Source organism: Crinia signifera, chromosome 1 (assembly GCF_055691185.1).
Source record: "Crinia signifera chromosome 1, ASM5569118v1, whole genome shotgun sequence".
Classification (NCBI taxonomy): Eukaryota; Metazoa; Chordata; class Amphibia; order Anura; family Myobatrachidae; genus Crinia; species Crinia signifera.
Genome location: NC_139217.1, coordinates 108,442,417 through 108,460,954, shown reverse-complemented (window position 1 = coordinate 108,460,954; position 18,538 = coordinate 108,442,417). Strand labels below are relative to the sequence as shown.

Sequence of the window (18,538 nt, the reverse complement as noted above, 5' to 3'; positions counted from 1 at the left end):
GAAAAATGTAAGTAAATCATCTTTCCAATTATTTAAAAACCCTGTCAATGAAATAAAATGTGATTACTCCACTTCAATAAATATGAATTTATCACAAAATAACTTTTTACTTGCATCCCTCATTGAAAAGAAATCACAAATATGGTTAATGGCCGGTAGTTTATCTCCAAACTGTCTTAAATTCAATAATTAAATTGGTTTATCGAGGGAAGAGGGGAGGGTTTTTTGGGGGATCCGCCCACAGATTAATAATACCCTTGTTTTTGTTAATGTATAGGGTTTTATTTAATGAAAGAAGAGAGCGGCCATTTTTGGTAGTAAGGCGGGGGTGCTATCCGGGCAATATAGTTAGTAGACTGGTTTGAAGGAGAAAGAGAAGAAAATTGCACGGTGGATGCACACTAAAAAGAATGTTTTATTTCATTATTTAAGACTTAACCTTTATTGATTTATTTTAAAATATTTAGAGGGGGGCCAGATATCTGTGTTCTTTTATATGGAACTACAGGTCTGGGTCCACTCCTCTTTCTCCTTCAAACCAGTCTATTAATTAAATTGAGCCTGAACTGAACAGGACTAGAACCAGATTTGCTCTGAACTGGGCTGGAAGTAGATTTGCTCTGAACTTGGCTGGAAGTAGATTTGCTTTGAGCCTGCCTTTAACCAAAGGTGTTCTTAACAGACCTGGAACTCAACTTGGTCTTAAATGGGCTGGAAATAGACTTGTTCTGAATAGGCTGCTAGTAACAGATAACTGAGAAGTGGTACTTTCCGTGGCAGATAAAGCAGAATACAGCTACTGTGAACACAGCATGCACTATATTGCACTGGCCCCTTGTGGCTGCTCCAGGAAGACTCTTTATAGCAGTGGATAGCCAGGGATTGGTGGTCAGGGTCAGGTTTGTCATTGGTGATGCAGCCTTCACATGACACAGAGCAACATGGCTGCACCCATCAACCAGAGTCATTGGGAATCGCCCCATGTGGAACACAGTACTGCACGGACTGTAGGAGAAATTGCAGATGTCTCTGCCATCACTAGACAGGACAAATAACCGCAGAACTCTCTGTATAGCTGGGATGGGACATTGACCAGTAGGCATCGGGAACCTCTTCCAATCAGGTTCTACAGTTCTCAAACATTATTGTTGCGTGATCTAACTTTGCATCCTGATATCAGGTAATAAGATATAAAAATTGATGGGTTTTCATTGTTATTAGATAAATGCTTGGGGAACTCCAATAAACAAGAAGGGCTAGGCCTGGACAGAGGAAATACCTAGGGGAGATGCAAGGAAGACAGTATGGAAAATGAGTGGTGGTTGTCATGGGGATTATTTTATTAGCAAGTTAAGATGGAAAAAAAATGTACCAAGATAGGCCTCATTGTTTTTTAACCCTCTGCACTGAAGCAAATAGGCAAGGGGTTATGATGATATAGCCAGATATTAGCCTGAATATTGGAATCAAGTCCATGAGACAGAGAAGTAACAGTGGAAGTGATGGAGACATTCTCTTCAGCCAATATGAAAGGTAATTAATACTGGTATTAGGTCCTGTAAGACACTGCATATGTGTGAATGCGGGACTGACTTAGAAGTTTTTAGGCGACTTGCATTACTCTTCTATTTAGTTGCTGGCTCTTCTCACGTATTGCTAGGTGCGAAAGGGTCATTTGAAAAATCCCGGGTCCAGCAACCCAGCAATCCGACCTGGGTTAAAAGAAGGGTTTTACGAGGGTCGGACCCGGGTTGCTGGGCAGTGTGAACGCTAACCCATTTCGAGCGACCCATTCATGTTTACATTATAAGGAGGAAGCAGCATAAGCCCCTGATGACGATCCGCACTGCATCCCGATGACATCAGTGACCCAGCTTATTGCTGGATCACTATGGGGAGCTTCACCTCGCAAATGCCGGGTCCCTCCTGGGACGGACCCGTGACCATATCCTGGGTGAGATCCAGCATTTGTGATGTGGAAGGGGTATTAGTGTGACTTTATATGAATGGCGTCAGAAGAGCATGTACGGTGTTAAGCGATGTCAGAGCTCCGTTGCGATTGGCAGAAAAACTTGGACAGTGTACAATAAATATTGATGTTGGAATTATCAGAATAATCTTATGGGTTGTTTAGGATAAAATAATGGCCAATTGAGAGTGCTCTTTTAGAGGTTTCAATAATTAGCTGTGAACAGAAATGGAATGCAGATGTTGCTTTCATTTGTTTTATTTTTATAAGAGACTCACATTGAAACAGACAATATTCTATTGTTCTCTAGAGCTCTTACAGAAAACATGTGAACATTGTGACAATAAAAGTATTGAACTGACTTGAGGTAAAATTGCAGATTTTTCTTGCTGTTAGAATTAAACATGTCTCCTTAACAGGTGTGAATGGATGGGAAAGATCTCTGTCCATTTGCACCTGATGAAAAGCAATGTTTGGCCCCATAAGCTGACATTTACTTTGTTCCCTTTACGTATGATAGTGTTATCTTATGTCACTTTCCTTATGTGTTTTTTATTATTATTATTACAATCAATAATTTTATAGCACTTGCTAAACTGTCAAATGTCTTCAAATTCAGCTGCTAACAGTTACTGAAGGTGATATTAAATAACAAAGGAAGACACATGGTCATATAAGGCAAAATAGAAATAAATGAATTTAATACATTTCCACAAACACAAGATACGAATGAAATGTATCTGTTTACTCAATTCGATTATGTTATATATAACTTTGTTCTTACAAATACTGTTTATATACTGGAAAGTTTAAATGTTGTCACCAAAAATATATATATATTATTCATGTCATTTAAAATTCAAACAAATACATTTAAACTATACCACATATTATTCAATAAATCTAAAATGTAATACAAAACCTACAATATACATATATAAAAATTAGTATACATGTGTGTGTGTGTGTATGTATATATATATATATATATATATATATATATATACATATATATATATATATATATATATATATATATATATATATATATATATATATATATATATATATATATATATATATATAGAATTCCATATATGCCGGCACTCCAATTATCTTTCAGCAGCTTGGTTGGTGCACTCCACACAAAAACAGACAGTACTCCAATAAACAGAGGCACACAATCCAGGTGTAGAATCACCACAGGTGTATTGGGCAAATGCACATCTAGCGCTTTGCAACCCCCGTCCTCAGGATGATAGCCCCAACAGAGAAAAGTGTAATCATTAGTGTATATATAAAAGAGCTATTTGAGAAAAATCATTTTGCTCATATCTGCACAATTTTTTAAGTAAAAATAAGGATTGAGATTGTAAATTTGACCAAATAAAATTTGGCTTATTTGCAACTCCTAAGACATCAGTAGAATTGCCTCTATAAATGTGATTTCCGATAAAGGGGTCTATTCAATGCCGTGGGCGAGCGCCGAGAGCGAGCAGGGCTTCCTGCTAGCTGCCACCACTCACCCTATCAGTATTCAACGCAGCCCCCCTCATACGCCAATTTCCCCTCGCTCCATTTTTCGAGCCAGGTGGAATTGGCGTATGTGGCTCCAGAAACAGCGAGACTCGCGGCTAAATACAGCGGGGTTTCTGCATCAGCCGCGGGTCTCGCTGTTTTGGGGAATTCTCGCTGTCCTGTGACGGCGAGGATTTCCCCAAACGTTGAATAGGGCAAGCGGCTGGTGAGGGGTTAAACAGCGAGGATCGTTGGTTTTCTGCAATCCTCGCTGTTTAACCCCCTCGCCGGCCGCATTGAATACTACCCAAAAAGTGTGCTTTGTAAATACAGTATAAAAAGTACCAAATTTATTATATATTCTGAAGTCTGATCACCTCTACATCCAGTGTTGGACTGGGGCATGTAGGGCCCCCACCGGTGAAATGCAGTGGGAGGGGCCCACATTTAGCGGTGTGGCAGTCTAAATAGAGGATTGGCTAACCTTTAGAGAGTGCATCGTCTGGACCCTTTGATATATATAAATACATCTATATCTATCGATCGATAGATAGTTATAGTGTGGCAGGCAAAGCATCAGTTCGCATGAAGTGAATGTGAACTATCCGGACAAGGTTCTAGAGCAGAAGCAGCAGCAGGACGATTAGATTCAATCCAGCTTTTCCCAAAGAGGTGATCAAGGTTTGGCTGATTTTCTTTTAAATCTGTGTCCAGGGCAGTGTGTAATGGCTCCTGATGGTGAAATAGCTGGCCAGGCTGGGGGTGCAGGCTACGACAGAGCAATTGAAAGCCGCGAGGAATTTGGTGAAGTGTGCTGCTGACACCTGTACTGAAACCCCGTGAACATACTGGAATGCTGTTGCCTGCCACCAATAAAGACTCAGACTGCATCTGTGTCCAGTGTATGGGATTCCTTGTCACTATGTATATATATATATATATATATATATATATATATATATATATAGTCCAAATGTTCTCACACCATCCTGATACCCTCTTTTTATGAATCTATCAGTTATCTCTCACAGTTGATTTTCCATAATAGTGGTATTGGTGTTGTTCCTTATTACTCGCATGTATTGCAAAATAGGTAGATGTTCTTTCAGTGCCGGAGGATGTTGATTTTGTCTGGACAGAAGAGTGTTCCGGTCCGTGGTTTTACGAAATAGACTTGTTTGTAGTATACCATCGTGTATTGTTACATTGATGTCCAGAAAGTTTATGGTGTTAGTCTCAGGCCCTTATTCTGATTGACGCGGACTTTACCGCATTCTTACGGATCGCGTCTTTTCGGCGTCTGCGCATGCGTGGAGAACGCAACGCGCATGTGCCACGCCTTGACTCCGTACCAGTTCGGCCAAATCCCGTACAAAACTGTTCCCCGCAATCAGTCGGGAAATATGGGCGTATTATGGGCGTCATGCGGAATGTCACATGGGCGTAGTTTCAAAGTGGGCAAAACGGGGCGGAAACATGGGCGGACACGGGGGAGTACACTTATGTTGGGGGGCGTACATTCGGATAGCACTCCGAATGCACGCGATCAAAAGGGGAAGAAATGTGCGGTGTCCACAAGTGTACTATTGCTTTGCGGACACCACTCGTTCATGCGGTAGGCGAACGTACGCCTAATGACTACAAGCATTAACACCTGAACCCAATAGAATCGACTCCTTTACTCATTACTCACTAATAGGACGCTTGTCAGTGCTTTAATAGAAACCATTGCACTTCAATTGCTGTAAGGGTTAATGTGTGCAATGCATGTGTTAGGCATGCTTGTAAGGATATATTGGCATTTAATTGATTCCAATTCCAAATAAGCAGTTTTTTATGAGGATAGGTAATTGAATAAGTGGGTCATGTGATGTCTTGCAGAAGATACTTAATAGTGGGTTGTTTGGCGTAAATACTCCGCTTACGTGCGGTAGCACCGCTTGGCTCCCGTTCGGATGCGGTATTCCCGAGCTTACTCTGTAATACTCTGTAATACCGTGCAGAATCGGAGTGTTTCTCCCGCACACGCATGGTTTGTATGTCGTCCGTAAACACGCCCTGTTCTTAAAGAGTGAGTCCGTCCGAATGCGGAGGACACGTGGGCGTTTCTACGGACGATGGCCGCATGCGGCAAAACACCGTAGCGTGCGGACCGCTCCGTAAGAATGCGGGAATATCCGCACCGATCAGAATAAGGGCCCCAATCTGGTGTGTGAATTTTATAGGGCAATCAAGACTGTTTAGTTCCCTCACCATTTTGTGGAATTTGTCGGCAGAGTTTGCCCAGAGTAGGAAAACATTGTCTATAAAACATTTGTAGAATTTAATGTTACTAGGGTATTTTGGTAGCATAAATGTGTTTTCATATTCGAGCATGTATAGACCGGCATAAGAAGGGGCCAGGTTTGAGCCCATTTTTATCCCAGAAATCTGAACGTAGACACCTAGCAGTGGACAGGGTATAAAAGCCGGGCCCGGGCAGCTCTAATCATAGGTTCATTCCTTCCACCATGAGGTTTTTTCCTCACCACACTGACTACTGAATATTCTTCTAAACCAAGTAATGTGACTTTGATGATTTGATATCTGTTGTTTGTACATTGATATTGTTATACGTTGTTGTATGCATTTTTCATATGTATTCTAGGCTCTGATTATCACCAAATACACTGATGGAATTGGAATAAATAAAATACCATTGATTTTATAACAAAGGAATTCAACATTTGTTATATTGGCGAGTGCCTATATCTTACACCGATGGTGTGAGAACATTTGGACTATTTTTGGGTACACACATGTTGTATGCACCCTTTTGGGCACCCCACTGTTGTCTGATATAAGTGTCTGATATAGAGTGCGGTCATACTACTGGACTCTCTCTCTCTCTCTCTCTCTCTCTATATATATATATATATATATATATATATATATATACAGTATATATATATATATATGTACCAAATTAATAACTGCAATGCACTGTAGAGAATAAACCACAAACCTGTACATTATAAGGTAACATACTGTATGTATAATGTGTAATTCAAGTGTACAGTCTGGAACCTGAGCCCTAAAGGAGGAGGTGGGTTCCCTTGTACTGCAGGACTACCCACATGTGTCCTTCTCATCACTAGAATCTAAAGGAAATATTTCACCCAACAAAACAAAATTGTACCTTCTAATGCAAAGTAGGCACATACAGTAGGTAAAAAGGACATTTGCACTGAGGTCCAACATTTATTCTGCTGTGTAAGTGACCATTTATTGTGATTTTACACTGCCTGCTGGAGTAATCCAGTTGTACTCTGCTTGGACCAGCACAAAACTATTCTCTCGGATCTTCTTGAAATGCCTCATTTCCCCATTATCCTTTAGTGTGATCACATTTTCATCCGGTTCACTGAAGGAAACTTCAGTCCTTTTATGGCAATACTGGGCATGGATGCAACGCAGGCCAGCAGCAAGGGCCATCCCTAGTACTACAGAGCAGCCTAAAAGGATGCCTAGCTGGGTCATAGCAAGCTGCATCCCTCTTCCTTTATTTTCTCCTTCTTTGTCAGGGAATTTCTGAACAGACCTGGTCACCCATGGCGATGTATTTCCTGCATGGATCTCAATGCTTCTCTGAGAAGCTGCAGATTCTGGTTGTTGCAGAAAGTTTGCAGACAGCTCTTTGGTTGTCTTGTGGGTTCGAGCTTCAGTTGTGTAAGGAGGTAGATGGCGAACCTGTGCATTGAATAAAAAGGGTCTGGTAGTGTTTTTAAGTAATTTCTTTTGGCTTGGTAAAAGTGGAAGAGTGTGCCAGGCATAGGAATCAGAAGGCAATGTTGATTTTGGAGGAGCCAATGTCATTTCTGTAAAAACCATCTGTAAACAATGTTTGGAAAGATTTTAGAATTTTAGACCATGTTTGTTAATCATATTCACAGTTCTAAAATAATTATATTTATTGTAAACAATGATAAATATCAGCTGGCCATTTTATGTGTCTTCCGCTAGGCAGGGGCGTATTGGCTATAGGCCTTTCAGGAAAGACTCCCGGTAGGCCTGGGGCAACCAGAAGGCTGCATGTCAGCCAGTGACTTTTTCTTTTAAGATGTGTCCCTGCCCAGAGCAGTGGCCCTGAACCCCCACACAAACAACATTTGCTGAGTCACAGAGCATAGTACCTGACACTGCAGTGCTTGATGGGGGTCTCAGTGGGGGATGATAGGGTTTATTTGAAATATGGAGGTTTGTCACAGCAGCTTAAAGGTCTGGGGGAACTAGACTGCCAAGCATACTGACACCAAAGGCTTCCACATGGGTGTAGTGATTTGGTGCTGCTCATGTGAGGCCAAGCGTAGACATTTTAGTTCCCATATGCCCCTGCTGCTATGTTAGTAGTGAGTAGCTTTACAATTATAAAGTTTAGAGATGCTATAACATACATATATTCTAAAACAAATAATGACTCAGCTTGTCACACATTGAACTAAGGCATTACAGTAGTAAAGCAGCAGACACCAGGATAAACAAGAAACAATGTACTAGTGAGATGTATCCAGGGAACACAGAAGAGTATGTTAAATACAGTGCATAGTTACATAGTAGGTAAGGCTGAAAAAAGACTTGCGTCCATCTAGTTCAACCTGGTATAGATATCCATTGCTGATTTGGTAGGTTCTGGTATTTTACAGACAAATTATATTTCTTATTTGTACCCATGGATGTTTTTCTCCAGTAAATGTTTGTCCAACTTTGCCTTGAACGCATTTAATGAGCCAGCCGTTACCACCTCTCTGGGAAGAGAGTTCCAGAGTTTGACTGTTCTGACCGTAAAGAAATTCTTTCTACTAGCTGAATGAAATCTTTTTTCTTCTAACCTATACTCATGCCCTCGCGTCCTAGATTCCTTTCTAGTAGAAAAGAGGGTACGTGACAGTTCCTTATATTGGCCCTTGATATACTTGTACATGTTGAGCATGTCCCCCCTTAAACGTCTCTTTTCTAATGTAAATAGTCCCAAATTGCTTAATCTCTCCCCGTAGCTTAAATTCTCCATTCCCCTAATAAGCTTTGTTGCTCGCCTTTGGACTTTTTCTAATTCTATGATGTCCTTTTTATAGTGTGGGGCCCAGAACTGTACTCCGTACTCTAGGTGAGGTCTCACCAATGCTTTATATAGTGGCATAATTACCCTTGAGTCCCTAGTTTCCATTCCCCTCTTAATACATGCCAGAATTTTGTTGGCCTTTTTTGTAGCTACATTACAATGGGCACTACATCCTAGTTTGCTGTCTATTTGGACTCCTAGATCCTTTTCAAGTATGGAATTACCCAGTTCCTCTCCGCTAAGGTTGTAACTTGCACACTGGTTGTGTCTCCCAAGGTGCATAACCTTACATTTATCTACATTGAACCTCATCTTCCATTTTTTTGCCCACTCATCTAGAATTGCAAGATCATTTTGAAGCATGGTGACATCTTCTGATGATTTGATGACTTTGCTAAGTTTTGTATCGTCCGCAAAGATGGATACATTGCTGAGTAACCCTATCCCAATATCGTTAATAAAAATGTTAAACAAAATGGGCCCCAAAACCGAACCCTGGGGCACTCCACTTAGTACCGGTATCATATCTGATACGGCACCATTCACAACCACTCTTTGTTCTCTATTACATAGCCAATTCCCTACCCATCTGCAGATATTTTCACCCAATCCTAGGTTCTCCATTTTATTAATCAATCTCTTGTGTGGGACAGTATCAAATGCTTTAGCGAAATCTAGGAAAATCACATCTACAGCATTTCCATTATCAAGGTTTTTACTAACCTCTTCATAGAACCCTAGTAGATTAGTTTGGCATGAACGATTTTTCATGAACCCATGTTGGTTAGCACTGAGTAGACTGTGATGATCTAAATATTTCTGGATACCATCCCTTAAAAATCCTTCAAATAGTTTACCCACAATTGATGTTAAACTAACGGGTCTGTAATTAGCGGGATCTTCCTTTTTTCCTTTTTTGAATATTGGCACTACCTCTGCTATTCTCCAATCTTTTGGTACTATACCTGACGATAGTGACTTGCTAAAGATATAATGTAGGGGGGTAGCTAGTTCATCCCTTAATTCCATTAATACCCTTGGATGAATCCCATCTGGCCCTGGTGATTTATTTGTTTTGAGTTTGCTTAGCCTCAGTATTATTTCCTTCGGCGTGAAATCCACAATGAGATCTGGCTTATTTGTCCCGTTTGTGGTAAATGTTCGTTCCACAGTCTGCTCTCCCTTAGTAAATACTGATGAGAAGAACTCATTTAACAGTGTTGCTTTTCCCTTGTCCTCAGTAACACTTTTTCCACTAGTATCAGTTAGTGGGCCTATGTTTTCCTTAATTAAACGTTTACTATTTATGTATTTAAAAAACTTCTTTGGGTTGGTTTTGCTTTCAGTGGCTATGCACTCTTCATATAATATTTTAGCTGCTTTGATTACCCCTTTACAAGTTTTGTTTGATTCTTTGTATTTTGCGAACGCCTCCTCATTCAAGTTATTTTTATAGAATTTAAAGGCTCTGGTTTTATTGTTGATAGCTGACCTTACTTCTTTGTCCAACCATGGTGGCTTTATTTTGTTGAATTTACCTTTAGTTACTTTAGGAATGTATTCAATAGTTAGTGAATCAAGCACCTTTTTTAGAGTATCCCACATTTCCTCTGCATTTTTTCCCTCCATAACCGTTTTCCACCCAATTCCTGTTAGGGCTTCCCTGAATAATTCAAAGTTCGCTTTTCTGAAGTTTAGTATTTTTTCAGATTAGGAATGTTTTAGATATGGCCAAGGGCTTGCTCTGTGGTAAAAATGGTGGTGTAAAAGGAAGACATGTGGTGCAATTTAGAAATCTGCACGCTGGAAATGTTTGCTAAATAACACTGACATTTCCCCTAGCACAGTTATAGTGCAAGAACTGGGCAGGTGGTGAATGCATCATAGTGGTGGAAGGGGGGTCTATACACTAGACACCAATTTGGAGATCTGATATACCCCAGGATTGCCTACCTGACCCTCTTCTTCAGGGAGAAAATGCTCTGTTCCTGGACTTCCCTGGTAATGTACGATTGCCATCACCTGTGGTGAAACACCTTTCTTATCAATTACCTAGCTCACCACAGGTGATGGCAATCATACATTACCAGGGGAGTCCAGGAACAGAGCATTTTCTCCCTGAAGGAGAGGGTCAGGTAGTCAACCCTGATATACCCCAGTCACCCGAAGATCTGTTATACTGTAGTCACTGGACAGGAAGCTTGCAGTATATCAGGGGGGGGCTTAAATGTGACATCATTAAGCCCCGCGCCCATGAAGGACCGTTACTCAATTTGCCCATCTCCGTGGAGGGGGTGGGGCTAAATTACGAGATTATGACGCTTTAGCCCCGCCCCCGAGATCAGTGCAGATAAGGTAATGTACGCCGCAATCAGGGGGGGGGGGAGCCCCAGAATCCGGGAGGGTTGCCCACTTTTCCAGGGGGGCCGGGAGAGTGACCCGATTTTCGGGACCCTCCCGGCCATTCCGGGAGGGTTGGCAACCCTGCCGTATATACTGGCCAGATGATTGGAGGTCTTCTTTCAATGCTAGCTAACAGGTCGGAGGTTTGATTTATCTTATAACCTTTGGAATGGATATCTGCATTATACATTAGCCAGTATTTGTACGTTTTACTGTAAACACTAAGCAAAGTCTGGACGTATGCATTATACATTAGCTAACAGATTAATGGTACTGTGTGTTTTATATACTAGCCATCAGACTAGAAATGCGCTTTATAACCTTGCCACTATATTGAAGATCTGGAAATCTAAATTCTAATTAACAATTTGGGGGCATTATTGCAGGAACTATAGCTTTATTGCACTGTGGTGGCTGGTGTAATAACGCTGCTGGAGGAGATTGAATCCACTGTTGCTGGGGGCCTTAACAATAGCCCTGCAGACCCTGTGGTGGCGGGGAGGCACTGTATACGTGTGGGCGCCGGAGGTCTGCGGGGCTATTGTAATGCACCTGCCACTGCCGCCTGCGTGAGCTCACCTGCTGCCTCTGTGGCCGGTGGCCGGAGCCTGGGACCCGCTTCTGCTTCTAACTCCAAAAGCCGCTGTAGCAGTACAGCCGCTGTAGCAGTTCAGCTGTACCTCTGTGGTCCCAGCTCCCCTGTCCGCTCCTGGCTACTACAGCTTCTAATCTAAATGGACCATCACAAAATGTCCACCCCCATACAGCAGAAAACTGTCTGTTGTATGGGGGCAGACATTTTGTGATGGTCCATTTACATTAGATGCTGTAGTAGCCAGGACTACAGAGGTACTGCTACAGCGGCTTTTGGAGTGGGGGGTTAACTCTGGGGTGGGCACTGCCGAAATTTGGGGGGCAGGGGGTGGGGCCGCAAAAATTGTAGTTACGCCACTGCCCATACCCCCTGGCCCCCCTGGTTAAGTGCCCCCCCCAAGCCTTAATCCGTCCCTTCTGGTCACAGTAATGATGAAGGAGCACCCCTGATTATAAAAAAGAACTTAAATTACATGTTTCACACTAAAACCTGAAGCTGAGTATTTATGTTCATAAAGCAATTAGCACTTTTCCACCAGGTAATCTGCATTTTTCCCCCATTAATTTAATATCTATTGACACATTATATATTTACTAACTGAGCGCTTATTTCATTTAGGAAGGCTGCAATGATTGCAGGTGGTCAAAACCATGCTGGACTGCAGGTGGGGCAGATGTAACATGTGCAGAGAGAGTTAGATTTGGGTGGAGTGTACATAATATATAGCCACCAGGTTGTGGCAGCCTGCAGTGCAGCGGGCTATGGAAGAACCTCAGGCTCTAAAGCCTTAATTTTATGAGTATCATTGGCTAGGTCATATGTGGGTTTTCTGCTATTGTGATAGTTGCCTGCTAGATACAAGGGAAATGTTTATAAAGTGACTGACTAATATCGCAAATGACTTTATGCTAATGTTTTCGCATTCTAAGTGCTGCACTCTGTGCTAAGAGCTAAACTTGCAAAGGATGTTCTGCTAATGCATTTGCTTTCTAAATCTTGTGCTAATAGCTGCTGTACATTTGCAAAAGACTTTAGGCTAATTTACATTTATCTAGATACTGGACTATGCTTGCTTGATTTTTTAGAGACAGCTGTATGTCAAACTGATCTTGGATGCTAATGCTCGTCCAACCAAGGGGATTATTCAGACCTGACCGCTGCTGTGTGAAATTGAAGAGCCCTGCGATCGGATAGCCGCCACCCGAAAGAGTGAAAACACGCCTTGTACAAAAAAAATCACACTGACGACCCATCCCCCAAGCCGGGCAGGTGACCGAACAGAACCAGGGTAAGAGGCAAGGAGTGGGACGCCTCTCCTTGCCCCACATATAACCCCCCCCCCCCACTGCAGCAACAGCCACCTGACAGGCACCCGGCATGGGACAAAGCCTGGAAAGCACACGGTAGACACTGACCCAGCTGCACACAGGGGGAGACATAATCAGCAATTGCCACTTATAGTAGAAGGGGATCTGTTGATTACCCCCATCCCCGCAAGGGCTCTCCCTGCACACAGCAGAGGTCCTACACCCATCGAGACTTGATTCTAATTGACTCTAGGACCACACGGTCAGGACCCCCTCCTCACAACAGTGAGAGTCGCTGAGGTATCCAACCTGTGAGTCCAAGTGACTATCCCCACCCCATCCATCCTCAATTGAGGAGCTTCCACACCCCCATTATTATTGAATAAACCCACTACTGCACACCTACATTAGTCTCCCTGTCTTTACTTATCATACCCACCCTCACATCTTCCACACACACCCCTAACCCTTCCTGAGTGAGCAATCCAAAACCCTCGAACAGCCATAAACATCGCACTCCAGGTGGAAACGCCAACATCCAGTGATGTCAGCTGCCCGCCCCCGGCACCCACATCACTGGGTGATTACCATGGGAATGCCACCATTTACATGGGAACGCCCATGAAACGCTGGGCATTCCCATTGGCGCGCCTATCTGCCGGCCCCCTTAGTCTTGGGCGCATGCACCCGGCAAACAGTCTGTTCACCGTGGCCGCACGCACCCAGCGTATGCACATGCGCAGAAATGCGCATGCGCCCAACACCGGTTCCTGTGTGAACGAACAGGAACAGCCACTACGAACAGACCAGAATAAGGTCCTTAGGGGCAGATGTATTAAGCCTTAACAAGAGATAAATACAAGGAAGGTAAAGAGAGATAAACGTCCAGCCAATCAGCGCCTTACTGACTTTTTTCAAATACAGCCTGTAACATGGCAGTTAGCAGGTGATTGGCTGGACATTTATCTCTCATTATCACCCGTGCATTTATCTCTTGCTAAGGCTTAATACATCTGCCCCTTAGTCTTCTACCCTGATTCTTTTTGATTATTGACTAACATGTCAACGTATTTAATGATCTCATAGTATAAGTGCTTTTTTTTCTTTTTGTCTTACCTTTTTTTCTTTCTGGCATGAAGAACACAGAGGTGTTACACTTCTTGTTAGCACGTATGAAGTCCTATTTAACAAAACATATCATTTTTATAACAAATGAACAGGTGCAATATATTTGGCTTACTATTTTTGATAGTGTCTATTAATTATCCAAATACTTCATACCAGCTAATAACGCTGTGATTTGATGTCCTGTTCTGTGACACTATAGTCTTTGCAGTTGACAAATGGAGCTGGGCAGAGGATCCTGTTGTTGCAGTGCTAGGATCATTGCTGGTGGATGATGTGAAGGACTTTGGGGGGAATGTAATAGAGGCATTGTGCAACGCATGTGTTGGTTCTCCTGTAACAGGGTAGAGCAGCAGTTCTGGGGGTTTAGCTTCAGTAGTTCTCCTTAGAGATGGTTTGTCTGTGTGAGCTGAAGGATTGGAGTGGTTTGAGTCTATAAAAAAAGAAGAGACTAAAAAGTAATGTATGGCATAATGGGGGTAATTCAATTTGCACAGCCAGTGTTCAGATAAGATACCGCCCCATTAGGGTGAAATCCCTAGCGTATCAATGCGATTGCTGTGTGAATGCATGTGTACTGCTGCAAATCTATTTGCAACCAAGCAAACAGACTCACCATTGCAGGCTCAGAGCAGCAGGGAAGAGAGGGGGAGCGGGCACTTTTTATCCGGGCCCGGATCTGATGGAGGGTCCCATTCTAACTACACCCTCCCGTATTGCAAAGAGTCAGGCAGTGGGAGAGAAAGGGCAAGCTGCTGAGCTGGGGAGAGAGGCAGCTGCAGCGTAAGTCTATCCTCTATCTCTCCCTATGCAATCACACCCACATCCTGCCACCTCTTATAAGTGTTTTATTTTATTTAAAGGGAAGTGGCTGCACCCTCTCCCAATGGCCGCGCCCCTCATTTTGCCGGGGCCCAGCAGAACTGTTGGAGGAAAATCATGTATTGGGGCAGATTTAAAAATGGGCAGAGAAAGTTTAGTGCTGTGAAAAGGTGTCTTAGCTTAATTCTATATTTCTTATACAAATCATTTATGGTCAATGTAAAAGGTAAAAACAGTGCTGGTGGCTGCCATTGATAATATATGTGGACAAATAGAAGCAAATCCTGTTCCTCAACACATAACTGACCCAAAGGATGACATATAAACACACTTTACTTAATTTAATTTAATATTTGTTTCTTAATTTCTCATTAATAAACATTTGACCTAGGGTTGCCTATTGATGCTCTAGGGAGCTGTGATTCAAAGAAGATTGGGAACCACTGGGCTAGTCCTAATCGCAGCACAGGACACATACAGATTAAGCAGTTCCCTTTGGGGCTGCTCCTGGAGATATAAACCCACCATCTGCTGGAAGGGGGCGCATGCACAAGACACTTGCGCAGCCCCATTCTGACGGAGCCCTCCTCCACCGGGCCCCAGCACCTCCCCGCAGCCTCCGCCGGTTCCTCCCACTCCCTGCACATCTCCCTGAAGCAGAGACGGCCAGGGAAAGCACTCCCCACCGCCGATTCCCTGGGCTGGTTGAGAGGCGCTCCATCTGTATGGCACATTGGCCTTATTTTTCCCACCTATTTACTATGTTATATTAATAAATCTGCACTTCCACTTAGTTTAAATATTATACTAATATGGCTACTAACCCTAGTCAAAAAATAAATGTGAGGAGATGTAAAGTTCACATGCAATAATCAGGAGATTGCAAACTGTTATAGGACCACCAGCTTGCCATTACCCATAGTCACCAAATTTCTAGCTGACCCTCTAGAAGGGGACAGCCAGGTCAGCGCCAGGTGAGGAGGAGCTGGGGTGTGAAGTAACATAGGGGGTGGGACGCATAATAGGAGGCCACATGGGAGCGTGTTGGTCACAGTTGCATCATTTTGGCCACGCCCCCTATGATACAATGTTGAGATTACCCTCATTGTGCAGCAGAGGCATGTCCACAATGGCATAATTCAAAGTTCTCTACCTTCACTGTGTAAGTGGGTGGCTGGGTGGTGGGCAGAGGCCAGGTCCAGGAGACTTGCCCACTGTTCCATGAGGCCGAGAGCGACATCCAATTTTTGGGAGCCATTCAAAAGTAGGCAAGTATGCCACTACTCCACCTCATGCCACTTCTGTATAAAGCTGGTTAGTATAATTGGTGTTTCAGTTCTGCATGTAGCAGCCCAAGGTCTCCACTAAGGGGCAATGTCATTAAATATTTTACCTTGGTGTAATATGTGATGGAAAGGCGTACTTGTCTCTGACGATGTCTTCATGTTTGATGCTTCTGGTTTCTGGTGCTCAGAAATCTTATGTGTGTGTCCAGACACAATGGTTGATTCAATCCGTGCCCAATAAACAAAGTATGACTGAACTACTGTTACACTGTTAAAGGGAAAGAAATTGTTTACTAACACGTCCCTAGGACTTACCAATGTTTATTTGTCTCTTGACTGTGTCTTTGGGATGTCTGAATGGAGTTCTTGCATTGAAAGTTATAATAAACATATATCCGTAACTATTTAGCCCAAAAGTACATTAATATACTATATACCTTATCAACATAAAAATAAAACACAATAATTAATATTTACATTTTAATGCAGATTGGGCTGTCTTCCAGCAGTAATATGCACACTGTAAAATGTACACCGGGACAGTATTAGTATCTTGTATTAAATAACAATAAGGTATATTGAATAGTCAAATAAAACCAATTAGAGATGTGCGGCGGCCACTTTTTTCGGATTTTGGTATTGGATATGGATCTCCCTTAGTGTTTTGGATCTGGATTGGTTTTGGCAAAACCACCCTTGTGGGTTTTGGTTTTGGATCTGGATTTTTATGAAAAAATGCTAAAAATGGCTAAAATAACAGAATTTGGGCCTCTTTTTGCCCCTAAAGCAGTGGTTCCCAAACTGTGTGCCGTGGCTCCCTGGGGTGCCTCGGGACACATGCAGGGGTGCCCTGGGTTGGTGGTCCAGGACCAACTCAAATTATTAATGGTTCATTATTTATGAGCAAAACCAGTGCTGGTGGCTGCCAATCATAAAATGTGTACAAACAGAAGCAAATCCTGGCCTTTACCACATAACTGACCCCAGGAATCGTATATATAAACCCAATCTAATTAATTTTGCTTTGGCATAGGGGTGCCGTGAAAAAAAAATCTGATACTCTAGTGTGCCGTGATTCAAAAAAGATTGGGAACCCCTGCCCTAAAGTATTATTGACCTCAATAACATTCGTTTACACTCATTTCTAGTCAATTTTGATCACTTCACAGCTCACAAAATTGTTTTCATTTACTGTAGATGGGCCAAAAGGTTATACCGAGGTAGCTGGATGACTGAGCTTAGAAACAGCAGTAGGCATCACATACATGTGGACCTTACACTTCCAACCTGGCACATCTTGGAAGCAGAGCGGCACTGCAGGGGCAGACAGGGTGGCAGTTTAATAATGTTTTTTTATTTTATTTATTACTTTTATTTATTTCTCTTACTTTACACTGGACACAGCCCGTTACACTGGACACTGGATATAGGCCGTCATACTGGACACTGGATATAGGCCGTCACACTGGACACTGGATATAGCCCGTCACACTGGACACTGGATATAGCCCGTCACACTGGACACTGGATATAGCCCGTCACACTGGACACTGGATATAGTCTGTCACACTGGACACTGGATATAGGCCATCACACTGGACACTAGATATATGCCGTCACACTGGACACTAGATATAGTCCGACACACTGGACACTAGATATATGCCATCACACTGGACACAGCCCGTTACACTGGACACTGGATACAGCCTGTCACCCTGGACACAGCCCCTGGACAATGGAAACAGCCCCTGGACAATGGACACAGCCCCTGGACACAGCCCCTGACACACTGGACACAGCCCCTTGTATTATGGACACTGCAGCCCCTGTACACTGAGTGTACAGTCAGCAGCACTGCAGCCCCTGCGTGTGAGCACTGCAGCACCTAGTTTACAAATATCACACAAAATATAAATCACAGCACAGGGCACGGAACAAGGAGCAAAGAGCAGAGAGGACGGAGCACAGATCTCCCACCCACCCTCTTCCCTCTCCTATAATGGAGTGAAGATGGTGGGGCGCGCGTATGTCTTATATAACATCCCGATCCCACGAGAATTCAACAGCGTGATGAGGACGTTTTGCCTCGTTTTCGGTCCGGAATTCAGGCGGGAACTCCCGAGCCGGCTCGGATCCTGACCCGCTCATCTCTAGTGCTAATACGATAATTATCCAAACTACAGGACTAATTGTCCAACAATGTGCTGCAGTTACAATAGATCTTTGTGCAAGGTCTTAAAAATGCAATTCCCTATGACTATTAAATATTGTTTCTATCTTGGTTGTTGTCTAAGTACTCAAAATTACATGCATTCAAGTGGAATTATTTTAGCATTAAAGGAAATAAAGGAGGTTCTCTGCAGGGGCAAATGCAGGATTTGTAAAGGTTTTTTTTTTACCTTTACCTGGCAA

General features: G+C 42.9%; 1 protein-coding gene across 2 annotated transcripts in view; it reads right to left on the bottom strand.

The window, feature by feature from the left end:
- Nucleotides 1-3,023: 3,023 nt before the first annotated feature.
- The window catches only part of REELD1 (reeler domain containing 1), a 62,694-nt gene continuing 47,179 nt past the window's right edge, over nt 3,024-18,538 (bottom strand). The window contains exons 4-7 of one of the 2 annotated variants that reach the window (XM_083171229.1): nt 16,261-16,391; nt 14,172-14,448; nt 14,007-14,070; nt 3,024-7,357 (exon numbers count right to left, since the gene is read on the bottom strand). In XM_083171229.1, the coding sequence (XP_083027355.1) occupies nt 6,752-7,357; nt 14,007-14,070; nt 14,172-14,448; nt 16,261-16,391 (1,078 nt within the window). In that variant the 3' untranslated portion in view covers nt 3,024-6,751. Of the gene's footprint in view, nt 7,358-14,006; nt 14,071-14,171; nt 14,449-16,230; nt 16,392-18,538 lie in introns of both variants that reach the window. The other variant, XM_083171222.1, reaches the window with a different exon arrangement.